This window comes from Cheilinus undulatus, linkage group 5, assembly GCF_018320785.1.
Source record: "Cheilinus undulatus linkage group 5, ASM1832078v1, whole genome shotgun sequence".
In the NCBI taxonomy this organism is placed as follows: Eukaryota; Metazoa; Chordata; class Actinopteri; order Labriformes; family Labridae; genus Cheilinus; species Cheilinus undulatus.
The window spans coordinates 21,127,695-21,155,196 of NC_054869.1; the positions used below are offsets into that span (position 1 = coordinate 21,127,695).

At 38.3% G+C, this 27,502-nt stretch overlaps 2 protein-coding genes across 4 annotated transcripts; both read right to left on the reverse strand.

The window, feature by feature from the left end:
* Positions 1-385: 385 nt before the first annotated feature.
* LOC121510234 (arrestin domain-containing protein 3-like) lies at positions 386-8,205 on the reverse strand. Its single transcript, XM_041788195.1, has 6 exons — positions 7,769-8,205; positions 7,590-7,659; positions 5,551-5,698; positions 5,311-5,413; positions 4,503-4,768; positions 386-4,295 (listed from the first exon to the last, which is right to left on the reverse strand). The coding sequence occupies exons 1-6, from the start codon at positions 8,034-8,036 to the stop codon at positions 4,197-4,199; spliced, it is 954 nt and encodes a 317-aa protein (XP_041644129.1). The 5' UTR covers positions 8,037-8,205; the 3' UTR covers positions 386-4,196.
* A 1,759-nt stretch (positions 8,206-9,964) lies between these two features.
* LOC121509396 (arrestin domain-containing protein 3-like) lies at positions 9,965-15,794 on the reverse strand. Of its 3 annotated transcripts, XR_005991877.1 has the most exons (7): positions 15,392-15,794; positions 15,226-15,295; positions 14,884-15,031; positions 14,666-14,768; positions 13,803-14,068; positions 12,444-13,647; positions 9,965-12,287 (listed from the first exon to the last, which is right to left on the reverse strand). XR_005991877.1 is itself a non-coding variant. In XM_041786734.1 (6 exons), exons 1-6 carry the CDS (start codon positions 15,654-15,656, stop codon positions 13,537-13,539), a joined length of 963 nt encoding a protein of 320 aa, XP_041642668.1. In that variant the 5' UTR covers positions 15,657-15,794; the 3' UTR covers positions 9,965-13,536. The 3 variants fall into 3 exon arrangements, 2 of the variants coding, with proteins under 2 accessions (XP_041642668.1, XP_041642669.1); XM_041786734.1 differs by having other exon boundaries at positions 9,965-13,647; XM_041786735.1 differs by lacking the exons at positions 9,965-12,287; positions 12,444-13,647 and having other exon boundaries at positions 13,801-13,937; positions 14,048-14,068.
* Positions 15,795-27,502: the final 11,708 nt, after the last annotated feature.

Sequence of the window (27,502 nt, forward strand, 5' to 3'; positions counted from 1 at the left end):
TTACCACAATCAAACTGAAATGTAGTTACAAGATAACTTGATTGTCAAGTTTTGCCTTTATTGAAGTACCTTTATTTCAAATGAGTTATGGAGTTTAGGCCAAAGCTCTTTTTGCTGATTTAATTGGTTTAAAAGTTATAAAAAAGCATTAACTGACAGCAGTTATGACTTAGAACACTGATTGATGATTTTAAAAAATGTTACAATAAAGATCAGTTGTCCCTTCCTACCAGTGATATGTATGTTAAATCCCTAATAGGCCCTAATATGGTCATTCCTGCTCTTATTTGAGATGTTTAGTAAACAAACAAACAAAAAAAAACTGTTGAAAAGACCAGATAGACCATGCTGGCTAATCATGACTTGCTGCCCCCCACAGGAAACAACATGTATTGCACCCCATTTGAAAATCAAACATGAATGTTTAATATTAGTGGTAGCAAAACATCTTTGGGCATCAATCAGCCCAAGAAAAGGCTGTCATGGTGCTAAATCAAAGTAAATGTGACAAAAGCCACAGAACTGTTGATTTCATATACTTGACAAGACATCATATATCTGATTTCCAATGAGTTACATTAAAGGAGTGATCTTAGGTTATGTGAAAACAGGAGTCATAAAATGTAAGAGGAAAAGGTAAGATGTACAGAGATACTTGAAACCATTTAAAGAAAGTCAACCATCTTACATTTGTGAGCATGAACACGCTGGCTTACTGTGGGTGGGTGCCAATGGTCAATCAAAGAGGAGCCTTTCCTCTCAGAATTTAAGCTTTTGACCCTGAATTAGGCTGAACAATTCAGTAAATTTATTTGTGGTATAGTCCCTTGAAAAGATTGATTTATTGTGGCAAATAAAACGTTCTTAGTGTGAAAAAAGCAAAACTGCATGATCAACAAAAACAAAGGAAAAGAATGTAGCAATAGCTCTGTCGACACGAGAAATGGTATGGAGCAACACAGTAGGAGCAGGAAAATGGGAAGTACCATAAGCTCACTGTGTCAGTGGCACCCAGGCTTCAGCCTTGATTGACTGGTACATGTGTGACACAAGCCCAATCAGATAGTGCTGTGGGCGGGACATTAGGTGAGACCTTGGAGAGTAAATACAGTGGCAGGGGGGAAGACATGTCTCACAGTGTAGCCAAAGTGGTGCACTTTTAAATTAATTAATTTTATAGATTGTAAGTAAAATAAAATGCTGATAAAGATTATTAGCCCAATGTCAATGTCATCCTCAATAAGAGGTCAGGCAGATAATCGATCAACCCCAAATTTACAGTCAAATTTATAGACTGCATTACTTACTCTACATCCAGTTTACTTATAAAAAATAATATGACACTTGACACAGCAGTCCAACAAACAACATACAATGACAAATAATAATAATAAAAAAACTGGAAACATACGTACATCAGAACATTTGAAATAGATTTTAACCCATATATTTTCTTTATGCATGTACAGTACATCAATATGTCAATATTTAAAGAATAACAGAGACCTGGTTGTAAGTTTAGACTGATTTTTTTCACAAACGAAAAGTATTTTTCCTTCATAAAAGCAGGAATACTTTAAAAGTGGATACTGGAATTACATTTTAATGACACAATATAGATGTATAACATTTTATGAGTAATATGTAATATGTTGTGTTACATTAAATAGGAGAAACAGTCAAATTAAACACACCTCTCCACTATGTTCCAGTCTATTCAACAGTACAGGTGCATCTCAAAAATGGAATATCATAAAACTGTATTGTTTTTCCCTGTGATTTAATTTATAAAATTAAACTTCCATATATTGTAGTTACATCTCATTCAAAGTGAAGGATTTATACAGAAATGTTGACGTTCTGGAAAATTATGCTCATTGATGCACTCAGTAATTGGTTGGAGTTTCTTTTGCACAAATTATTGCATCTCTGTGACATGGTAAGGAGCCACTCAGTCTGTGGCACAGCTGGGGTGTTATGACGCACAGGTTGCTCTGATAGCAGCCTTCAGCTCATCTGTATTATTGAGTCTGGTGTCTCTCATCTCTCCTTGATATTTCCCCAGAGATTCTCTTTGGGGTTCAGGTCAGACCAGTTGGCTGGCCAATCAAACAGTAATACCACAGTCAGCAAACCAGTTTCTGGTAGTGTTGGCTTCACTGTGGCCAGGTGCCAAATGCTGCTGGAGAAGGTGGTGGCTCTTGATCCACTGACTCAGTCCACTCCTTGTGAAGCTCCCCTAAGTTCTTAAATCTGCTTTGTTTAACAATCCTGGCTTACCCTTCCTGTGAAGGGTGTCACTGTTTGTCTTCTTAGCAACAGGCAAGTGAGCAGTCTTCCCATAATTGTGGTTGTGTGAACTGAACGAGTCACAGAATTAAGTCACAGGAAATCTGATTGGACTGGAATATTCTTATTTGTGACATAGTACATTTTTTATTTTTATGAGATGTAAGCTGTTATCAAGATAACTGATTTTAAAAAGTCTTGAAATGTTTCACTGAGTATGAGATTAATCTAGAATACATGGAAGTTTGACTTTTTCTAATCAAAGTACAGGGAAATAAAAACTTCCATGATATACTAATTGTTTAATGATTCACCTGTATGCTGACACTGAGTAGGTATCCCAATATCTGTTAAAAGTTGAACAGACATTCTTCATACTGAAAACAAACAATAAACAAAATACAATAAGGTACTGTAGTTAAAGGCAGGCTTTGTGTCTTTGGCTTATTTTATGATTTATACCAACAAGTCACATACAAGTACTAGTGTATCTTTCACCTTTTTAACTATGGCAGGTATGTTGTCCTGGATGCAATCTCTAGTGTAAAAATGTCTCCACTCAGTCTGACAACGAGCACTGGTGTGATTTCAAAAGGCTCTTATAAATGTACAGTTGTTAAGAAAAGGCCTGAGGTCTGATAGAAGTCTAAGCATTTCAAGGGTACAAGGGGAGTGTCAATAAAGGGGCTAAAACTGATACCATTGAGGGTCAGTAATAGCAGAGAAATGATGCTGTCCACCATAGTAATAGATACACAAAATATACAAAATACTGGAGTGGCAACATTAAAAAAGTAGAGGCAGAAAGTTGTAAGCAGTTGAAGTTGACATGAGTAACAGAGAAAACATTTTAAAAGTATACAAGACCTAAAATTATCTTGAAAGTAACAAACTGTTTACTGAGCTTAAGATATATTGTCTTTAGTGGCAATGGCCCTCTTTTTAAAATCCTGAGATCTAAAGCTCTTCTAAAACAAGTCTGCCAATAAAACATACAAAAAAATCACACACATGTAATATTAGGTATGTGTAAACAACTTGAAATGCATAAAAAGCAACATGTCAATAATATCCCAACTAAATATATCATTGATGGCTTTCTATCAAAGAGTGAAGTCAAACTCCCCCTGGGTTTGTTGTTCCCAGCCCTGAGTTCACACTGATGGGACAACATTTCCTTCCAGAGCTTGTTTGACACCAAAGTCTTGTTTGATTTACTAGTGTGAGCTCTGTACCATGCTCTAGTATACTTTCTTAGTCCTGGCACAGGTGGAAGAGGGGTGCTTCAGCACAGTTGGGTTGCTCTTACTTTAACAAAGGCACAGATGAGAAACATGGACTTGACATACAATTGTTAGAAGGCCATATACGACCCAAACAACCCAAAATGAGCCACTATGTAAGAAAAGTTATGTTCTCTGTGTTGTTCTGTGTTGTGCTGACTCTGAGATTATGCTTCTAAAGCCATGCATGTGTTTTTTTTATTACAATGTGGTGATGTATGTACAAGAGGCAGCCATGATCAGACCTTGGTTTAATCTGAGTGCAAGCCAGAGGGGGACTGGGGAGGGGGGAAAATCTTGTCTCTGCACAGTATGGGACAACTGGAACTGCTGTGAGTGTGTCCTAATGCATGGCTTTTTTCCTGTAAACCCCTCCAGCTGAGGGATGTTTGTAGAGGCACAATGGAAGAGTTCTGCCACAAAAATACAAATAAAGGAGAACTAACAGACTTCTAAGACTGAATGAGATACATTTTTGTCTACAATACTTCAACTTCAGATGGTTTGTGTGAATGGAGAGCAGTCAAACAGCTGCACTGAAGAAAGGGTCAGGTAGGAGTGGAGATGGTGTAGGGTGTGCTAATGTCCACAGAGATCTGAAAGTCCAACATACCTTGTAGATATTCACATATAAGCTGGTGGTTGAGGGCTTATAAAGGTGTTGCAGATAATGATGGGAATCAACACAGTGAGGTCAGAGGAAAAACTTGCACAGAGGCGCACCTTAAGGAGACAACGAAAAACAGACAGAGCTTTCAATTGCATTATTGAGCTGTTTTTGTTAAATTATAACAATCTACATCTTTATCTACATAAAGTTCTGGCTGATATAATAAGGACTGTCATGTATTGAGCTACTGAAAGTAGCCAAAAAAAAACTAACTCTATCACACTCAAATGTTTTATTTTCTTTCCATGCAGTTTACCAACCTCAATGAAGTATTCAACTTCCAGGATGCTGCAGTTGGAGATTGAGGGCGATGCAGAAGTGGGGATGGTGAGCAGGATTTCATTGCGCACAAAAGAGGTGTGAGGGTTGATGGGATGTCCAGTGATAAACTCTAACTTTTTGAAAACCATTGTTCTGCTGTTCCTGCTGATGGTGTAGTAAACCTGTCGCTGTTGCAGTTTTATCTTTGGAGTAATTGTTCGAGTTGATGCATTGCTGAAGTCGCAAATTAATTTCAGAGTTTCCCCTGGAAGAAAAACAGACAATTTAAATTTGGTTGATTTTTTACAAGGGCCTTATAGGCTTCATTTAAATTGGCAGCAAGAAATACTTTCACACATACACCCCTGAAATTTTTTAGAGGATTTCTGAGAGCTCTGCTCCTCAGATTCTTAGGAGCTACTTGTTCACACCTGCTCTTCAAAGCAGGAAGTTTCCCCTGACAAAAAAGGGAGGAGTTGGAAATGGGGAAATTCACAAGGTGGCTGGCAGGAAAAGTCTGGGTAAAGTCTGAGAGAAAAATTTGGCTGTTTATGTTGGCAAATGTGTCTCACCGGGAAAAAATCAGGACATTTTAGAGAGTTTTCTGTATGTGTGAAAACAACTATAAGCCTTATTAACATAAGAATTCACTCAAGCAGGTCAAGGTTTAGGACCCCTTGGTCTTTGTTATTATCCAGATACTCTTCAAATGGTTGCAAAATCAAGTTACATTTGTAAATCATAAAAAAATGAGGTCATATATTTGTCTTTATCTCCCCCCCCCCCCCGGATGGACAGGTGTAGTACCTGGGGTGAAGGCTTTTTTCTCAGTACTGACTGTCATGGTGACTGGACCCGAGACACAACAGAGGCAGCAGACTGTCTTACTGTTGGAGCCAGAAAGAGGTGCCTGCAGAGACAGAGGTGCAGGAGAGCATGTGAGCAGAGAACAATGAATACTTTAAGTGATTTTCAAGGTTGTTCCTGAATAAATGCACCTGGTCACATCAACACACAGTTATTCTGGTGGTATGTAGGAACACTTACCCCCAGCAATGGCTGGTTGGTATCAAAACGGTTTACAAAGTTCAGCTGAGCCACAAAATCTTTGCACAAGTGCCACGGCCTGTTGATGCCCACTGTCAAGGTGTAAGCGATATGTCCATGAGGCCCATGGAAGGTGGATGGGAAGTCTCTGCATTAATATAAACAATGATTTAAGTGATGATACAACTTTTGCTGAAATTTAGTAAGAGTTTCAACAAGTACAGATGCTACAGAAAACCTGTGGTGGACAATAACTAGGTACATTTACTTAAGTACAGCACTTAAGTACACTTTTTTGTATCTGTCAACATAATTTGGCTTTTTTTAAACAAAAAAAAAATTAAAAACTCTTCATTTTTAAAGTGAATACAGATTTCTACAAAGTGATGTAAACTACATACAAATATGGAGGTTAGAAAAGTGATTACATAAATGTTCAACCCCTTTAAAGTGACTGGTATAATTCAACAGAGGTCCAGCTAATCAGTGCTAGTCTTACAATTAGTAAAATTGGGATCACCTGAGTGCAGTGAGTCTCGAACTACTGTAGGGTAAAGACACTTGTATCTGGATGGTCCAGTCAAGGGCTGACCAGTATTCCTGGCTACCACTACACCATGAAGACAAAAGAACACTCCAAGCAACTCAGAGAAAATTTTATTCAAAAGTATAAGCCAAGGGATGGATACAAAAAATCCAAAGCACTGAACATCTCCACGAGTTCAACTCAAAGAGACTAGAAGAAGACTAGTGAGAGAGGCCACCAAGACACCTAGAACTACTCTGAAGGAGTTACAAGCTTCAGCAGCTGAGATGGGAGGGACTCTGCATACAACAACTGTTCTACTACAGGAAAGTGGCACAGAGAAAGCCACTGTTGAGAGAGTTATTTGGTCTGATAAGACCAAAATGGTGCTTTTAGGCCATCAGACAAGAAGCTATGTTTGGTGGACACCAAACACTGCACATCACCACAAACACACCATCCCCACTGTGAAGCACGGTGGTGGCAGCATCATGCTGTAGGGATGCTTCTCAGCAGCCGGCCCTGGAAGGCTTGTAAAGGTAGAGGGTAAAATGAATGCAGCAAAATATAGGAAAATTTTGAGAATAATTTCATTCAGCCAGCAACAGAACTACAGCTTTGGAATTCTATTTTAAGCTTAACAGTGACCCTAAGCATACAGTGAAAGCTATGTAGAAATGGTTTGAAGACAACAAGGAGAATGTTCTGGAGTTGGCTAGGTCAAAGCCCAGACCTTAATCTAATAGAGAATTTGTGGCTGCGCAACCTGAGCAACCTAACAGAGTTGGAGCATTTTTGTAAAGAAAAACTGAGAAAATTTCCAGTGCAGCTGATTGATGACTATAAGGAGACTAATTGCTGTGACTGCAGCCAAAGGTGCATCTACTAAAAACAAATTTAAATTGAACAAGATTTATTTATTCAATCAATAAAAGGGTAAAACATCCAAGGGGTTGAAATCTTTTTATAGGGACTATATTGTTGCTCTGAATCTACACTTTAGTGATCTATGCTGTTGTGAGTACAGACTTTTACATAGGTGTGTTTGCATTATTTTGCAAAGCTGCCAAAATGCTAGTCAAAAAGTGTTATTTATATGCTAATTACACAGCCAGTTTCCAATCTTGTCATGTCCTCTGCTTTTTTTATACAGAAGCCATGGCGCCTAAAACCAAGCACAATATAATGGAGCTCATACCAATTAACCTCAGTTGATTTACTGCATTTATGGCAAAGAATAAAAGAGAGGAGATAAAAAAGGAGATGGCCTGTAGGAAGAGGGGCTGATGGACTGACACTGAATCAGCTGGAGCAGATGACGAGGGAATTTCACCACAGGAGAAAACTATCTAGAAATATTCGGACACACTGATCAAACTTAGAGCTAAAGTAGTATTTCAACAGTTCGCGAAAATAGTCTTTTATATAACTTAATATGACGACATTATATTAACCCCAGATTTCAAAATAAAGTTAGCAAATATCACCGGAAATGTCCAGAGCCCATACACACCCCTGAGGTAGCTGACATGAAAATGGGAACATATGCGTGCCAGGCTGTAGTTTAGTTGTCCCCCCAGAAACTACAAGAAAAAGGGAGACAGAAGAAGAAAAAGACACGCTGAACAATGGCTGCTTTATCGTCAATTCTGACATAGTGACAGTGCACTCAAACGGGCTTCATGTATTTACCATTCCCGTCTTGCATGATATAGCCTTGCAAGTTAAAGAACTCCAATTTAGCAGAGTAATGCCGCCTCCGACTCCGTTTTCCTCCTCCACCCCTCGACCAGTGGACATGCGCCTTTCCTCTCACAGCCATAGTTATCGATGTGATCTTTGTCTCCTTTGTGAGCTCAAAGGAGATGTGTCCAGTCACCAGGTCCCCACCGCTAATAGTGTTCTGCTCATTTAAGGGGTTAAAATGGATGTTGAAGTTCTTTATAACCTGCTGAAACATCGTTGAGATCGAAAGACGGAAAAAAGTTCTGTGAAAGTAAAGTCAAACTTTAAAAAATGCAAAGCTTCCCTGAAGAATAACAGTCCATTTAATCCATTCAGAGCGACACAACTAATCTAAATGTTGGGTTGCCGTCCTGCAACAACAAAACAGAAACCTTACCGTACTGCGCAGGCGCGTAACATACCGGACCAGCCCTGATTTAGGGCGGAGGTGGGAAAACGTTGAGGACACCAAGTCCAGAAAAAGGAAATTAAATGCACGTGAAATGTGTTCTTAACATGTGGTTTTACCTCTGCTACATATCAAATATAAACCGCTCACAAATGCCCTCTGTGTATCAGACAGAGTCAAGTGTGCCATTATGTAAGCCAACCATCTCAATACTATGATTATAGCTAAATAAAAAAATGCCCTGAAGTCAAATTCAGATGTCATTTCTATTCAGTGCTTTCAAAATGAAATTGATTCAAAATTACTCTTTACAGTGTATCATAGGCCACCCTGGTAAAACAACAGATACTGTGTAAAATTGTGTCTTTTAAATAAACAAAAATGTGTGTTCTCATGACTAAACATTTTTTCTTTTTACATTCTTGGTTCTCTTGCTTTAAGCTGCAGCAGGAGCCCTGCAAGGGCGAGAAAAGTTAAGTCAAGTCTTAGGGCCCATGACTGACAGGGGCCCCCAAATTGATTAAATGAATCAACAGGCTTTAATCGTCATCTAAAATTCACTCTGTCCATTTGCCACTCAAAGACAACACATTCAGACAGGCCTGGCCCTCCCTGAACATGTGTTGGGCCTTGTCTTCTTGGGGGATGGGACTTTCTTTTTAAGCAGCTTTAGCAGACTACTTTTTTTCCTGAGTTGGATTTATTGAAGTTCATTGGTTCCCTATTGTCCCTGAAGGGAAATCTGTCTTGGACTACTTACTGTGACACACATCTCATGCTAAATTTGTGAATGGAAGCCTTTTTATATATTATAATTTTTTAACATTTTTTAAAATTATCTCATTTTTGATTAGGACAGTAGAGGGCTTAGCCTCAATACCACCTCAAAATCCAAATTATTGATTTCTATTTTCAAACATGAGGCCAAAACCACCAGAAGCTGATATAATAACCATGGTATTTTTGCACTTGTACCTGAACCCCATAGAGAAGCTCTGGGGAAATGTGAAGAGGAAGATGAGAGACACCGGACTCAACAATACAGACTAGCTGAAGGCTGCTATCAGAGCAACTTGGGCTTCATAACACCCCAAAAGTGCCATGGACTGATTGGCTCCATGTCACGTCACACAAATGCAGTAGTTTGAACAAAAGAAGTTCCAACCAATTACTGAGTGCATAAATTAGCATAATCCTACAGAAAATTAACATTTCTGTATTATAAATCTTTTTGGAACAATGTTTTGTTGTATTCTAATATGTTGAGATAGTGGGTTTTTGTGTGCTTTAAACTGTTATCATCAACATTACAACAAAAAGTCTTGAAATATGTCCCTTTGTATGAGATGTATCTAGAATATATGGATGTTTTCACTTCATAATTTAAAACACTTGGAAAAAATCAACCTTTACATGATATTCTAATTTTGCACCTGTAATATATGTTTTTCTCCAATTTATTTAGCATTTATACAAGAATAATAACATCCTAATAAAAGCCCAACTTGGTTATTCCTGCCCTTATCTGAGATGTTCCATCAATAAACTGGAAGAAGAGACTTTAAGTGAAAAGCAAGCCCTAAAGATAAAGAGAGACTTTCTGATAGGCTGCTCCATACACTGTAAAACTGTGATTATGCTGCCACCTGCAGGAAAAAAAACGTAATACTACATCCTGTTTGCAGCCAAGGAGAAAAATGTTTTACATGAACCATGAAAGAAAAACATCTCTTGACTCGAAGTATAAAATTTAATTCCATTTCACTAAAACACGATATGTTCTTACTCTTTACAGCCAAAGCTGGTCGGAGATGTCAACAGAAAAGGCCTTAATGGTTCTGAAGAGTGAATGTAGTATATATACATGACATCAGTTTATGTTTCAGTCCATAATAAAGGTAGAGAAGAAAAAATAATCCATGCAAAACATATGCTATATATGTTAAATGTAATTAAATATACTCTACAGTATTTTTCAATACATGTGCAGTTACATCAATACTTTCACACCACACTCAACTGAGACATTGCTTTGAAGTTTAGCTTCTATTTCATACAAGGAAATATGTCTTTACATTTATAAGGCAGGAAGGTTTTAACTGAACGTTAACAGTAATAATGGAAATACATGACTATATGAAAAATACATGGAATTATAATGGCACTTATTGGGAATTACATATAACTGAAACACATCCTTCTACCACGTATGAATCCATTCAATCGTGCAAAAACAGATTACACAAGATTCTTCGCCCTTATGAGAGCATATGCGTTCAATAAGGAGACCCCTAGTGCCATATTCTCTCGTGTGTTACTGACAAATTCCATAATGGCCCTTAGCTGACACAGGCTACGGCCCAAAATACAAGTTCTGTACATGCTACCTCCAGGTAGTGACAATGCCAAAACTACCCACACTAAATCAGGGCACCTCACAGGCCACTCAGCCCAATTATGTCGGCTGATGGGCAGCAAGAGCCAGGACATAATGAGACATCTTCAACACAGTTACAGGTAGTTGAAACACCTATACTACCTATCCGAGCCCATGGCCCCTGAAAGCCCCCACGAACACACTACAACTATTCTTAGTGCCAATACTGATAAAAGAGAATGAAACACACATTCTGAATACTGAAAGGCAGCTTATCTGAGAGCAGCATAATGATATAAAGGAAGTTAAATGGTATGTTTTGTGTTTTTGGCTTACTATTTGGTATATACTGACGAGTAACACTCAAGAACTACAGTATTAATACTGTATCTTCAACAGGACCTTTTCTATAATGACAGGCTGTCCTCTAGTGTAACAATGTCTTAAACTCAGTCTGACAACGAGCACTGACATGATTTCATAAAGCTCTTATAAATGTACAGTTGTCATGAAAAGGCCTGAGGTCTGATAGAAATGTAAACATTTTCCTGACAACACACATCAGGTTTTGTAAAGGGCAATAAAGGGACTGAAATTGACACCACTGAGCGTACCATAATAACAAATAACGCCCGCAGCAGTGATGAAGAAATACAAAATACTGGAGTGGAAACAATGAAAAAGAAGAGGTAGAAAAAGCAAAGCAGCTGAACAGTCACAGAGAATAAGAGACATCCTTAAAAGGCATAAAAGCGTCATGACACTATATTTAAAACATACAAACTTTCACTTACATGCACTATTAGATATGTTTAAAGCCATTTAAAAGGGACATATCATAAAAAAAAACACTTTTTGTATTTCTTCACATAAATAAGGTATAGCTAGTAAATAATGAGACTGCACTTATGAGGATAAAACTACGTGGTTTACAGTCACAGTGTTCTACATTAAAAGGTTTCCAATAAGTGACGTCTTTAGTTTATTTCTAGCTACTGATTGAAGTTCACATGTTTTTGCTAAGGTGTCAGAAAGTGTTTAGCTTAAAAGTTGAGCAACATATTAACTTGAAATTTTTGGTGAAATAGAAAAAAACAGCAGCTAAATCTTTTCCAGCATTAACTGAGGTGTCCGATGAACACTGCATATCATGCAAACGTGTGTTTAAATGGCACTTAAGATTCTGTGAAAGCAGAGAGGATATCCAAGATGATGAACGTTCTGGATGTTCCAAACTTTTGAAAACATTCAACAAATTCAACAAACTGTACAAAATGACGACAGCCCAGTATAAGAATAATAGCAGAAATGGTCTCCATTGATGAAGATACCATTAAGGAAATTTTGCATGAAAATTTGAACATGAAAAAAGTGTGTGTCAAAGTTGTCCACAAACTTCTGACTCCTGATCAATAGGAAAAACGCAAGCAAATTTGGGAAGACATCTTGGAACAAACTGAAAGAAACCCAATTTTTTAGGAGTCATCAAATGCAATGAAACTTGGATCTTCCAATATGATCCTGAGACAAAACAGCAGTCAATTCTTCGGATACACCATTGGCACCCAGGATGAAGAAAGCAAGACAAAGCAAGTCCAAATCAAAGCCATATGAACATCTTCTTTGACATTGGGGGTATCATTTCCAAGGAGTGAGATCCAGAAGGATCAACGCTGAATAAACACTTTTACAAGCAGGTTCTAGAAAAACAGGAAAAGTCCGATGAAAAAGGCCACAATTGTGGAAAAATGGTTTCATTCCTTAAAAAGACAACATTCCAGCTCACACTGCGATCTCGATAAAGCAGTTTCTTTCCCAAAAACAAATCACAGTGCTTGATTACCCTCCATATTCACCTGATCTAGCATCGTGTGGCTCTTTCCTTTCGCCTCAGGTCAAATCTGGAACACGTTTCATGTCAGAAGTTAAGAAAAGAAGAGAAGTTCTGAGTGAACTGTCCAAAGTCGACGTATTGCACTGCTTTGATCAGTGGAAGACCTGAACACAGCGGTGTGCTGATGCAGAAAAGGAGTATATTGAGGAGAAAGACATTAAAAAGTTTATGTTCAATAAACTTGTATTACAGCACTAGTCTTATTTCAATAGCCTTACCTCATATATTTGGGTATGCAGAATATCTACTGACCCACAAAATGTGAAATAAGCCAACCCAGTACTTTGTTTGTGCTTCTTATGATGTCACAATGCCTCATTTTGATAATACCTGCCCCTCACCTGGCTGTTCCACCCACAGATCTGTGCTCACAGAAAGATGACTAGCAGTAAGAAGGGGCTCATTTACATAAGAGAAACACACCACATCTATATTCTCAGAGAGAGGCTGATTAAAGCTGGTTTATACGGTTCAAAATCCTCCTTTTGTGCTTGAGCTATATTTTGACTGTAGAACGGCACCGCTGTTTTAGACCATAGCAGACTGTGAAAGGTGAAAGAGGGTTATGATATGTCCCATTTAAAGTTATAATACATAACATTTGTTTAACATTAATATAACGAGTATCAAATACATCCTAGCTATAATGATGGCTTTCTTAACAAAAGAGACGTAAACTCCCACTGGATTTGTTGTTCTCACCTTTGTGTTTATGCTGACAGGATGGCACTTCCTTCACTTTCGCTAAGAAACTCAAAGAAGTTTTAGTGACTATTCACCCTGCCACAACACTGAGGAGGAGAGGCTGTCCTACCCACTCAGGGACATTTATAAAGGCACAAGACTACGACTGAGGGAGAGCAAACTTCTCAAACTAAAATACTTCATATAGAGTATGAATAGAGTCCAATCTGATTGGAGATCAGTCAGACTCACAGCTGCACTGAGGGAGGGTTTGTGGAGGAGTGGAAGTAGTGCATTTTGTTTTTGTCTGAGAGACTGGTCAGCTCCTCTAAAAGTCCCACATACCTTTAAGATACATGTGTTTGATAAAATCACACATTTACTGCTGAGTAAGGCGGCGGTTGAGAACTTAAGAAGGCGTCGCAAATGATGATGGGAATCAGCACAATGAGGTCAGAGGAAAATCTTGCACGGAGGCGTACCTGAAGGAGACAAAACTTAATAGTAAACATCTTCAGTGAACATTTTGACTGCTTTAATAATGACTGTCATGTTTCCAGCTACTGAAAATAGAAAAAAATAAGAGATAAAAGACAATGTGGAAACTGTAACACCCTCAAATGTATAATTTACCAACCTCAATAAGGTGTTCAACTTCCAGGATGATGCCGTTGGAGAATGAGAATGCTGCCTCAGAAGGAATACTGAGCATGATCTCATTGTGAACACCAGAGGTGTGAGGGTTGATGGGACGTCCAGTGACAAGCACCAACTGTTTGAAACGCACTTCACTGTTATTTTTGTCAACTGTGTGGTAAACTTCTCTCTGATTCAGTCTGACCTTTGGTGTAACAATTTGAGATGAACCATTGCTAAACTCACAAATTAGTTTCACGGTTTCTCCTGGAAAATAAACAGACACAATCCAGATTTTAATGTTTACATTCAGAGAGTTGATACACTTGATTTACATTGATAATAGATAGAAACTTTGGACATATTTATTCAAGAGCAGTTAATCTGCAGTTCTTCTGTTTTCACTTGAAACACAAAGGAGAGTAAACACTGTCTAAAAGTTTGACTGATCAGACCTCTGGACAGTTTTCTACTTTGTCTTGGTCCAACAGCAGTTCCACCTAGGGTTTTTTTTTAGCATCTTAAAGATCTTACAATCTCTAATTGCTGCTCTTTCTGAACTCTTTCTGAAAGCTGTTAAGCTGGCATAAAAATTAAAAATGAGCTCATATATTTTAAAACAAGGACATTTCTCTTTTCCAACATTTGATACTGTCTTTGTGCTTTGTTAAGTTTCAGTGTTTTGCAAGTAATCCTATTCTGTTAAAAAAAAAAGCTTTTATGCAATGCCACAAGTTCTAGGGATTGGGGTTGTGAAAGCATTGTTTTCTCAGTTTCATGTTGTGACAGTTATAAGGCTGGAATGAACATCTGGAATTATAATTTAGTCAATATCACCCCACCCTTGATGTGAAGACACAGTACCTGGAGAGAAGGCTTTTTTCTCAGTGCTGACTTTCATGGTGACATCGCCAGAGAAACAACAGAGGACGCACATTTTCTTACTGTTGGAGCCAGACACGGGAGCCTGCAAAGACAGGGGTGTAAGAGAGCATGTGGGCAAAGAACATATAACACATGTTAATTATTGTGTCCAGTCAGATTAATATATGTTTAACCTGGTGCCAAGAAGGAACACTTACCCCCAGTATGGGCCGGTTGATATCAATGCGGTTTATAAAGTTCAGTTTAGCCTCAAACTCTTTGCACATGTTCCAAGGCCTGTTGATGCCCACTGTCATGGTGTACACAATTTGTCCTTTCATCCCATGGAAGCTGGGAGGGAAGTCTCTGCATTGATACATAAAGTTATATGTAGTGGCTTTGACAGGAATTCTGATTAAGCCAAGTAAGGCTGTAAAGATCTTTTTATTCTAGATATACAAGATGATTATAGAGTTCAGTTGAGTAAGGGTTAGACAAGGTGACCCCCAGGATTCAAAATAAACAACATATCACCGGAAATGTCCAGTGGTCACACACACCCCAGAGGCAGCTGACATGTGAATGGAAACATGTGTGTGCCAGGCTGTAGTTTAGTTGACTTCCCAGAAGCTTCAAGAAGAAAAAAGACAGAAGAAAAAATGACACACTGAACAATGGCTGTTTTTTCATATCTTACAAGGTACCAAACAACCTTCGGGTGTTTACCACTCTTGTCTTGAATGATGAAGCTTTTCACGTCAAAGTATTCCAGTTTGGCGGAGTAGCGATGCCTTTCAGACCGTTTCCGTGTCCTATCACTCAACCAGCTGACACTCGCCTTTCCTCTAATAGCCATAGTTATCGAAGTGATCTTCGTCTCCTTTGTGAGCTCAAAGGAGACGTGTCCAGTCACCAGGTCACCACTGCCAATAGTGTTCCGCTCATTTAAAGAGTTAAAATGGATGTTGAAGTTTTTTATAGTCTGAAACATCGTACAGATCCGAGTTACCAGAGGAGAAACAAAGTTATGTGAAGTAAAGTCAGTTTCCACGAATGCACAAGTTCTCCTACAGAAGAACAACCTATTTAATCCGTTCAAAGCGCCATTCACTGATCTAAAGGCTATGTCGAGCTGTCCTGCACAACACAACAGGAATGTAATCGAACTGCGCATGCACAGAATTTACACGCGTCGAAGTACCTATTAGGGACGATATACTATACAGTTAATGTATAGAAAGTGGTTAAAAAGAAAGGTGGTTAAAAAGAAGCAAAAAAGGGTGGCAAAACTATTTAAAAATTGTTTAGAAGCGGCAAAAAATGTTGCAAAAAGGTCCAGTTAAAGTAATAAAAAGGGTTAAAGGTGGGAAAAGAGGGTTGAAAGAATCAAAAATTGGTCAAGTGTGTCAAATATGTTGTAACAATGGCCAGATAAAGTAGTGAAAAGGTGGCAAAAATGGGTTTAAACAGGCAAAACAATCAAGAATGAAGTCAATAGTAGTAAAAATGTTGCAAAAAGGCCAGATAAAGAGGAAAAGGGGGGTTAAAAGTACCAAAAACTGGTTAAGAGAGGCAAATGTGTTGTAATAATGGCCTGATAAAGTAGTGCAATGTGGGTACAGAGTAGTTGGGGGCAAGGGGCAAAATTGGTTATAGTGGGAAAAAAGTATCAAAAATGGGATGAGTGTGGCAAAAATGTTTCAAAAAGGGCTAGATAAAGTAGGGAAGAGAGGTAAAGAGTGGCAAACAAGGGGTGAAAAGTGCCAAAAATTGGTTACAATTGGCAAAACTATCAAAAATAGGTAAGGAGTGGTTAGGAATGGCTGGACAGATTAGTAAAAAGGGGTTGAAATTGAAAAAAAGGAGCATAAATGAGTGAAACAGCGGTGAAAAGGTGTTAAAAAGTAGCAGAAATCAGTCATTTCAGAGCCCAATAACATCTTGACACACTTTAGAGCTCAAAAATTAAGTTACTGATACCCAGGATGCTAGCAGCAATGCACCTGATCCAACACACATGCATTGATAAGTTTAATAAATCTCAGTGAGGGAGAACCCATATTATGGATTTTTCAGGGGCTCAGACAGCTCTGTAGTTAGACCTGCTAGTTGTGACATTAAAAACTGATGATTAAACTGAGATAGTATCATTAGTGTCACTGTACCATGCATTTAATCACATGAATCCCATTTTTATTTAAAGTTTTAAACAATTTGATGTGATAGTTTACACACTGATTTAGAAATAAGATTTCTCATGTGATACACTATGACTAAGACAAACAGAATTAGGTTATTTACCCTTAAAGGCATCTTGGGGATTACAAAAAAAGCTTGAAAGTAATTTTTTGGGGTTGGGGAACATTAATTATTGGTATTGTGCCGTTATGGTAACATGCATGTATTGTTCTGTCCTTTTTATGTGTTGTTTTGTGTTGTTTTTTAATTCTCTGGACCTAGAGTCTGTAATGAAGTTTTGAATATATGTATTAATAATTAACTGACCCTGAAATCCTTTGACCACTAGATGGCACCAAATACTAGAAATGCTTCCATATTCCATTTTGCATTACTCACTGTGCCATGCACCATAAATCTTAAACCACAAACCAAACTTGACATCGAAATCTGTGTTTTATTTGGGTTCAGCTGGAGATGATGTGTTTCAGACGAACTACTTAGATAAGATAGTGGGCATTGAGGTTTTCTAATGACTTTCATAAAAGAGGTTAAACTGCCCTTTAACAAGTTTGTGATACACTAAACAGTCATAAAATGCTGATAATGAGACATTAAAACTGACAACAGAAGGTATACTAAACCTCATGGCACATGTAAATTCAAGCACATAGCTTTTACTTCTTGGCTTTAGGGGATCAGAGCTTCCAGCAGTTTACTTTGAATTGCTCTGTATTCTAGTGACATACAGCATATTGTATGAATGACCTGTCAGACTGTAGGTTTGCATCACTTGCTATACCAGTGCACGTTCTGTCATCTTTCCTTACAGAGATAAATGTTTGACATAGTTTGTGAAAGTATGTCATCATTTTGCTCAGAAAGAGCTTTAAAGCAAAGGTTGCTTTAATCAGCAGGATTTAATCACCATCATCTGGTGTCCAAATAGAAGGTCTACAAACAGTGGAAAGAATTCATTCTTTTAATGCTACTTGGAGCCACTGTTAGCTTCATTCACATGAAATCAACAGCTAGTTTCCAACAGAGCCACTCTATTGTGTGATCTCTGGTGTGATAATATTGTACAACTGACTTTCCACTCAAAAACTGATCCTGTTTTCCCTGTAGTGAATCTTTCTTTGTTTTCTGCTCTTAAAAATCATCTCAGTAGATGGCATCTGGTTCTGTTAATGTGATAAAGATGAGTGTTTGGCACATGTTACTGTAAAACAGTCCAAGAGGCATGATCTTTAGATGCAGATCTGCAATCTGGACATCGATGTGTGGTTTTTTTTTGGCCAAAATGGGCTCAGACACAAAAAGGCTTTAGATGTCTCTGATGGGGGCATCTATCAGCTTTAGTGGAGCTCACAGTGGCATGACTGCACCTGCCAACTCTGGTAAACCAATACACACATTATGACGGGTCACTCACAAAAATACACACAACAAACCCTCCATTCACCCCAAAAAAGAACCCTGCAGATTAAGACATTCACCTTAGTAGGTTAGCACTAGTGTGTTCTGTGTTGTTCAAAGAAACACTCTAAATCTAAATAATCTAAAAAATATTTTAAAAACATTTAACTCCCTTAAAAATCAGTGACACAGCTCACCATTAGAAGCTCTCCTGCTCTCTCCTGATCATAATATTCCATCAAAAACAGTCTTTCCACATCAGATAAAGTCCCCACAATCTAAATCCAGTCCAAGTTTTAGTCCAAAAACAGAATTTCAGTCATTAAGGGGCTGGTTTTGTATCATTTGAATTTTCAAAAATGCTGTTGTTGTCCTCACTAGTCCACTGTATTTACAGTAAAAAAAAATTTTCAGGCAATTATTAGCAATGCTCTACAGAAAAATATCAGCTAACCTTGATCCTTTTTGGAGTTTCCAGTTTGATAACACCTGGACATTTCCTAATAGAAACAGGTGTAAAATCCACATTATTGAACCTGAACTAGCTAAATCTTCATGCTTTGGTCCAGTTGAGTGTTCCAGCTGGTACTTCATCTACAGGCCTCTGTTTCACTGTACAAATTCAGACATTTTTAATGGTATAACTCAACACCAGTAGCAGCTACAGTGAATCTGACTGGGAGAAACTTCTGAGTGTTACCTTGTTTGTGCTTGTTTGTGCTTGTACTCCAAATGTCACATTAACCTGAGTCAATAAGGAAGAAATTACTGTAAAACGAACAAGGTGAGTTCAGTCCCAAAGATGTGGAAAGAGGAGCAAAACCATGCAATTTCACTACCCAGAGTGCATTGCACAACAATGGCAGCCCATATGTGGATTTTTGTTTGTTTTTTAATGTAGGTATCTGGCATTGAAAAATCTAGATAACTAGCATGTTCATCTGTACATAGATTAAAAAGACACTACTGCTGATCTAACAAAGACAATATGTCTTAATGTGCAGGATCCTTAAAAAATATAGAAAGAAAATTCAAGATTATATTGAAATTAAATAGCTTATTGTTTATTACTGTTATTATTATTATTGGTAATAAAACAGTGATATTGTCGCTGTGATTATTGTGCAATCAAACAGGCATCTCAAGGGTAAAAAGGAATATCTGATGATTTAGATCAGGACTGAAGCTGAAAATTAACCCAAAAAGTTGGGGGGGGGGGGGATTACACTAAAATATTTCATTGCAGTTTCTCAAAGTGGACATTTTTCTCCTTAATGGTTTTGAAATATAGATGATTTTTAGTCTGACTGTGCACAAAAAGATAAAATTCAATCAAAAGCAATTTTATCTCTAATCACTGATATATTTGTCAGAGGGCAAAAATCCAAAAACAAAAGGCAGGACCCAAATGCAGATAAACTAAGAAAAGATTTAATTAAACAAACAAAAGAACTTACTTAAACTAAACCCACAGGAATCAAAACTCCAAATGCAGCAAACAAAGCAAAAAGCACAGGAGGCACAAGAAAAATCACTAGGAGCAGCACGAGGAGATAACACTGGGAAGACATCTGATGAACTGACAGAAGACTGGGAGAAACACAGAACCTAAATACACAGGGAGTGACTGCACAAGGAGAGACAGGTGTGGATAACAAGACACAGGTGAAACTAGTGAGGGTAATCACAGAGGAGGGAAACTGAAGCAGGAAGAAAAACTAGAATCACACTGAAGTTGATTAAAACTCATAAAAATGTTGTTAAAAACCTTTTTATACAGTGCATTCAGGATGTATTCAGCACCCTTCACTTTTTCTATGCCCTCTATTTATTAAAATACAGATGGAATCCAATGTGTAGAAACATCTCAGCAACTGTGAAGAGAAATGGGAGGAACCTGGACTAAATGTAAAGTACTATCAAGATTCAGCTGGTGTGTGCAATTGTGTTTTCAATGATATCTGCTGGTGTCAAACAGATAAATATCTGAAATGTTGGGTTTTCTGTCATTATTTCACTCCTCACACACTTTTCAATCTTGATGTACCAGTCATTAATTTCCAACCCTTAACCCTTTTTTGTCATCCAGGATCCAAGTAGACATATCAGCTTATCAGATCTAAATCCAAAGTGAAGTAAAAGAACCCAGAGGATAAGCCTTGTTATTGATCCGTAGTTTCTACACACCGCCTCTCTCTTCTAGTTAATCCACAGGGTCAGCTCTAATGACATTGAGGAGCTCCTCTGGCAGTCAGCACTGCTGCCATTTGCAATTTAGATAGAGGTGGAGAAGACAAGGCGGAGGTGTATGTAGGTGAAGAGAATAGGGAGAGAAAGAGAGGGAGATTGGAAAAGAACTGAAAAAAGAGATGATTGGTAAAAGTGATGAACAGGAAAGAGAGGTTTTAGGAGGATGCACGGCAGACATATGGAACTAAAAGAGGATGATAGGGAAGATGGATTTAAATGAAAGATGGATTATAAAGTGAGGTAGTCCGCTGATTCTATGGAGTTATGTCTCGCATAATAAGCACATGCAGTGAATACATTTGGCAAGCCTTCCTTGATAGTTGGATACAATTAAAAACCTTGGGGGGAAAATTATGAAAACAATCAAACCATTTTGTCTTCTAGCAACCGTTGACTTTAGCATGAGGCTGAAACAGACTGTATAAAATGTGGACGTAGCCTTAGTTACATCATCTATTGATTTCTAAAGAGCAGTTTAGAAGCCAACTGGTAGTTGTCATGTTGGAGAGGCTTTATCAAACAAGCTAGAGATGGCGTTAAGGCAGGCTTTTGGTCTCATGTCCCTTAAATGATCTGTCCTCAGTCCTAGGTCCTTGGTCTTCGGTCGTTGGTTAAACCAGAACGAGTGTTTCCCAATTTTTTTTTTCTGGTGACAATGTACAAGCCATCTTGATCCAAAAACTTTGTTTTCCATACGTTATTGCTTATCAAGTTTGGTTGGTTGTGCTGATGGCTGTTGCTGGCTTGGCTAACATCCCTTCCACATTAATCAGGTCCTGACCCAGAGCTTTCTGTTTTGCAAGTCTGGAAGATGCCAATTCACCCCCGTCACATGGGCTTTCTTCGCACGCTCAATCCCCTTGGGCCCTTAGGGGCTGTCTGCCATGTAGCTTTAATGTGCACTGTCTTAAAGGTGCAGTGTGTAAAATTGGGACTATCAACATCTAACAGTCAATTCTGGAGTGTGATGCTCATTTCTCTGGTGATAACTGTGGGAACCAGTGAAGTTTAAAAATCAATACATGCTTAACTGTTATTTGGTTCCTTCTATGGTGCCATAGAAACAGGCAAAATGCAAAAATCCAAGATGGCAGCGTCCTTGAAGGGGACCCTCCCTATGTATGAATAAAAGGCTTATTCTGAGTTAATTTAAAATATAAATTAAAAAAATCTGTTATCAGATGTTAACACTAATTTAGATCAATCTACTTATAAATGTTATGTTTCATTTTAACCAAGCTTGTTTTGCTAAATGCTACTTGGCTAAATATTACACACTGTATCTTTAAAACAAGAAATAAATAATGGAATTGGAAAAAGAACAATAATGGACCCCTTTTTAAAATTTTATTTGTTGTTATTTTTTTGTGACCCCCCCCCAAAAAAAAAAAAACGGCAAATTTTTCAAATTTTTTTCGCTTTTTGTCAGGAATAAGAAAATGAGAAAACAACTCATTTTTCTAGTTTTTTTTTTCTCCATATTCTGTCAAAAATGAAAAAAATGGAATAACAAGTTTGTCCTGTTTTTTTTTTTCTTTTTTTTTTTTTTGAGTCTGGTTTCAACTGGAAATGGATCTGCCAGAATAAACACTGACCCTTAGCTGTCTACCACTGTAGCTGAAACAACTATCTGGTAAAGAGTGGATGGTGGACCAGGCTTGATACTGTTGAGCTTAAGCTGGTTAAATTGATGTGGCACAGCTGTGCAGGTCTGAACAGGTGGAGGGAATCAGCAATCAGGAAGGAGTCAGAGAGTGTTGCTGACGAGGCTCAGGGCATAACTGGAGCCATGACAATAACTTTTTTATTGTAAAGCATTCTACAGTGTTAGAATGTCATTTAGCAGACGCTTTTGTCTAAAGCGATGTACATCTGAGGGTGATTACAACACAAGCAAAGATCTAGGCAGGAGGAAACAACACCAGTGAGTGCCACAAAGTGCTTCAAGTTCAATCAGACAGGTGCTGCCATGCAGTGCTAGAAACAGCAGTGAAACAACTGATCATTAGTGTGAGATTCCTGCTGGTAAACAGACTGTTTCACTATTTTATTTTACTTACGTTTTTATTTGACTGCAGGTTGCTCTTGCAGGTTTTGATAATCCCACATTATAAAGCAAAAGTCTGGATGTTTTTTTGTTTTTTTTTTAATATTTACAGGGCATATTTGTGCAAACAAAATCAACTGTTAGAGCTGATGATTGATGATCAGCTGTGCACCCGTCTTCACCTAGGATGTCCCAACTCAACTTAAAAGATATGAGACAAAGCCTTGCGCCAACCTGTTGGTTAAACTAGTACAACCCTAATAATATAAATGAATGCATAACTCTTAACCCTAATATAGCTGAAATGGATGAGTTATTTAAAGCTTTAAAGACCCTGTAAAAATCCAAAGTTTTTGTCTTAACACTCTAGAAATGTTGGAATATGGTTGCTGTAAACATGTGAAAACTCTGAGATCCACATGAGACTGAACTCTGAATTTAGGCCATTTCATCTCTTTCCTGGCTTGGTTTCATGTGGGCGGGGCCAATATGTTGGCTCACGATGTCATGAGCCCACAGTAGAGAATGACCCCACCCCTCTAACACTACAATATTGTGGAAGGAAGCAGTCACCTGGGGCAGGGACTTCTGGTTCATTTTGTGCAAAGGAATTCAGTCTTGTACTCTTGTACCGTTCTATAATGTTCATGCTTCATTGCAAAGTTATAGTTCTGCATGTTTTGTTTATTGGTTCATGTTTTAAGGGAAAAATATTTTTCCGAGTATGACACCATGAGTGAGGGGGTTAATGCTGCAGACTACCCGTGTCCTGAGTGGGCGTGGTTTCAGCCCATTCAACAGACAGGACCACACCATCCTGGAGCAGATTTTACTGCCTCATTTTTCATGTTTTGAAGCTTAATTTTATAAACTTGGAGATGCTTTATGTGACTGAAGTTTGACCTGGGGGTTCAAAACACAGTGATCTATCATACGACAAACGTAAAAACAGATTTGTTTTTACTTTACAGGGTCTTTAAAGCATTACAGTGTAAACCAAGAAATACATAATCTGGGTACTCACATGTGTAAAGGTCAAACTTATATTTAGTCCAATATATATATATATATATATATATAATTTATTTTATTTTATTTTTTTAGAGAGTGTTGAAGAGCAGGGGTTAACTATGGTATATTTTTGCTCTTTTTTGGTTGTTGCTGCTCACAGTAGAATTTCTGCTGCAAAACAGGAAGGTGCAGAGGGAACTGGCTACCCTGATCTCGTGCAGATCCTCTGATAGCTTTCTTCTCCACAAACAATGCCAGTCAGGGCTGGCAAGGCTCTGCAAGGGAACCAGCAACCAAGCTGATCCAAACTCCTCATCAACTTCTGGATGATCAGCCCTCACACATGTCTATTTAAGGTCAGGGTGAGATTGTTGGGTTGCTTGAAGAAGGCCATCCAACATCCCATTCCTTCTTTTTATTTACTTTAATTTCTTTAAACAGATTACATGGAAATCTGGTCTCCTTTCCCTGAAAGCCTGTTGTTTATCTTTTTCTTATATACAGAAATTGTTTTTCCTTATTTCATCTGCTGTGTTTTAATGATGGTTTTGTTTATCTACTTTCAAGGACAACTGTAATATAATAAATTAAAAATCAGAGAAATAACAGTTATATAGTCAAACACTAGGAGACAACCTGTTTGGGGTTTCCTGAAAAGTGAACCACACAGTGAAGTCAGAGAGAAAGAATCCTTATTTTAAAAGTTCACTCCCTCTGCGGTCAGACTTTAAGAGCTAACACTGCCACTATGATGTCATTACCACAGAGCCGCAGCTAATGAGTCAGAAACAGCATGGAGTCTCATAATGTAGTCTTCATGACCAGATCTGTCTGTCTGTCTGTCAGTCTGTGGTTAACACCCTGACACACTTACACAAAGTAAAATCCCAGCCCATGCATTAGTCTAATGTCTCAAGTTCATGTCTGAAGCAGGGCTCCATCTCCGAGTATGAGTTACCTCTGTTAAACAAAAGAGGTGCTTTGTTCCATCGTCTGGCTAAATCCTCCCTCAGCAATTACCGTTCACCTTCCAAAGACCTCGACTGGGAACGGAGCAACAGTCTTTCTTTTAAAGCAGGCAGTGGAGCATGAAGACACAGGTACTGCCAGTCCAGTCACTTCTCCTGTTTCAGCTTTTCTGTAACCTTTGGATTCTTTTTTATTGCCGAGCCTATATGGTTGCTTGATTTATAATTATGTGGAAAAAATATATTCTTATGCAAATCTATATGTCTGTATGACTCTTGAACATTGAATGGAAAGCTAACAGTAAGAAATAGTTTGACAGGGCATCCCACAAGGCTTCCTCATGGGCCCTTTATTATTTACTCTTTAAATAAACAGGTCTGTGCCAATAACAAGAGGTCTGTGATACTGTACTGGACACAAAGTGATTTTAAATCGTGAAAAAATTAAATTCATAACATTTATAACCAAGCTACTGAGCTATCTTCTACCATAATGCATTTAAAGCTTCATATTCAGCAGCTTTTGTTGCAAAAAAGTCCTTGCTGCTGCCACTTTAATGCCCCTAAAAAGTTATGGTGATGTTTAAGAAGTGCATTTATCTTCTCAGTGCATTTACTCTTTAGACTCTGAATTCCTTGGAGGATCATTACTAATCTGGAGGCTCTAACTCATCATCATATTCTGTAAATTCAAGTTGCTGGCCTTCATGGATCTCTCATTGTCTAAGGATCAGTACTAATATACACCTGTTACATCTACCACTTACACAATAAAGTTTCTCAGTTTAAACATGAAGTGTCTCGACTTTGTTCTGTATTCACCTGACACGCCAGATGGATTTGTTTCACACACAGAAATAACGCGAAACATGGTGACTATAGACATGTCAGTACATGACTTTTGTCATTTTTGAAAAGAAAACAACTCACTGTTGTTCTTTGTTTTTCTTTTAACAAAGAAATGTCAAGTTCTGACTAAAACTGGCGCTTTAGCAGCATCCACGCTAAGCTCTTCCACCATCACTGCACCAGCCTCTTGTTGCTGCTTGCATACGTCACGGCTCCGCTGCACCCAAAAGTACCGCCCTCGTCGCCGATTGGTCCTGCCACTTTCTAAATGGGCCCAAACGGTTCAATGGGAGCTTTGCAAGATGGATTCGCCAGTGAAAAATAAGGAAACAGGCATATCCATTTGCTTTGTAAAGGTTAGAAAATTCTAGATTTATTCTAGATTCATTGTTACAAAGTGAAATATTTAAGACTTTTTTGTTTCAGTCTTGGTGATTACAGCTTACAGCTCACAAAAACATCCACTATCTCAAATTATTAGATTTTTCAAAGGTTTCCTGGGTCTTCATTCTCCTACTCTGGTCCAGTACACAACCACAATCATAGGAAAGACTGCTGACTTCACAAAAGTCCAGAAGACAATCACTGAAACCCTTCACAAGGAGAGTAAGGGTGGGGGTTCTTAGAGTGCTTTATCAAAGAATATTCATGGTAACGTGACTGGAAGGGAAAAGTGTGGTAAGAAAAGGTGCACCAGCAACAGGAATGAGCTCAGCCTTTAGAGGACGGTCAAACAAAGCAGAGTCAAGCAAATCCCAAACCACAGATGTTATAAGATGCTCACCTGGGCTGAGGAGAAGAAGAATTGGACCATTGCTCAGCCTAAAGTCCAGTTTTCAGATGAAACTAAATTCTTCATTTCATTTGGAAATCAAGGTCTCAGAGTCTGGAGGAAGGTCTGAGAGGCACTGATTCCAAGGTGCGTGAAGTCCAGTCTACAGCCATTGATGGTTTGGGGTGCCACTGTCGGCCCACTGTGCTTTAATAAGTCCAGAGTCAACCCTGTCAACCGTCTACCAGGAGATTTTAGAGCACTTATTGTTTCCATCTTCTGAGAAGCTATATGAAAATACTAATTTCCTTTTCCAGCAGGACTTTGCACCTGCCCACAGTGAAGCCAGAACTACCACAAATTGGTTTGCTGACCATAGTATTGCTGTGTTTGATTGGCCAGCAAAGAGGTCTGACCTGAACCCCATAGAGAATCTCTGGTGAAATGTCAAGAGAAAGATGCGAGATACCACACTCAACAATACAGACAAGCTGAAGGCTGCTAACAAAAGCAGCCAAGGTTTCATACGCAGTGCCACAGACTGATTGGCTCCATGCTACGTGCAGAAATTTGGGCAAAAGGAGCTCCATCCAAGTTCTGAGTACATAATATTTTGTCATTTCTGTTTCAGTCACCATGTCTGGTGTAGATTAATTGTTAGCCCCACATTCACCTGGAAGTTGTATTACAAAAATGCTGTTCTTTTTGAGCAATGCTAGTGTCCATTGTTTGAATTAGCCTTGCAGAGCTCTCCCTTATCGCTTCAGGTCCCCCTCTTCCGGATTCACTGATTTGGGGGAAGATTTCACCACCACCTCACAAAACTCAAGGGGGAATCAGAAGTAAGGGTTAGGAATAGGAGTAAAATTCATAAACTGGACTGAGTCTGGCATACCTTATAAGCCAATATACTTGTGTTAATTTGCTTATGTGAAAAATTTTGGAAGCTTCAGTCTGTCCTCTGTGACTCATTTACAATCCTGACTTTATGCCATCTGTCCCCAGAGTGCATCCAAAATGGAGAAAAGGGGTTTAAGTGTACTCTTACTTCAAATATGCAATTGGGTGGTTTTTGTCTGGGAGAACTTGTCTCTTTGAATGAATAAAAGTAAATTGAAGTTGTTGGACAACCTGCATTTTTATGTACATGGAACAAAGTGAATACATGAAAAGGTTGGTTCACCCATTAATGCAGTCCATGAAGTTCTGTTGCCAAGGAAGTTCACATTTCTTAAAAAATAAGACTGGAAAAAAGCCCCCTCCGCCTCAGTTGTATATATTATTAAAGTCATCTGTTGTTATCAGCATGTTGGTATTGATTACATCGATATATCGACATTAAG

Coding starts and splice junctions, on each gene's coding strand:
- LOC121510234 (XM_041788195.1), bottom strand. CDS start 8,036: ATGTTTCAGCAGGTTATAAAGAACTTCAACATCCATTTTAACCCCTTA. Junction 5,414..5,550: donor CCAACCAGCCATTGCTGGGG/GTAAGTGTTCCT, acceptor CTGTCTCTGCAG/GCACCTCTTTCTGGCTCCAA. Junction 4,296..4,502: donor AAGTTGAATACTTCATTGAG/GTTGGTAAACTG, acceptor TGTCTCCTTAAG/GTGCGCCTCTGTGCAAGTTT.
- LOC121509396 (XM_041786734.1), bottom strand. CDS start 15,656: ATGTTTCAGACTATAAAAAACTTCAACATCCATTTTAACTCTTTAAAT. Junction 15,296..15,391: donor CATCATTCAAGACAAGAGTG/GTAAACACCCGA, acceptor TTCTTCTTGAAG/CTTCTGGGAAGTCAACTAAA. Junction 13,648..13,802: donor AAGTTGAACACCTTATTGAG/GTTGGTAAATTA, acceptor TGTCTCCTTCAG/GTACGCCTCCGTGCAAGATT.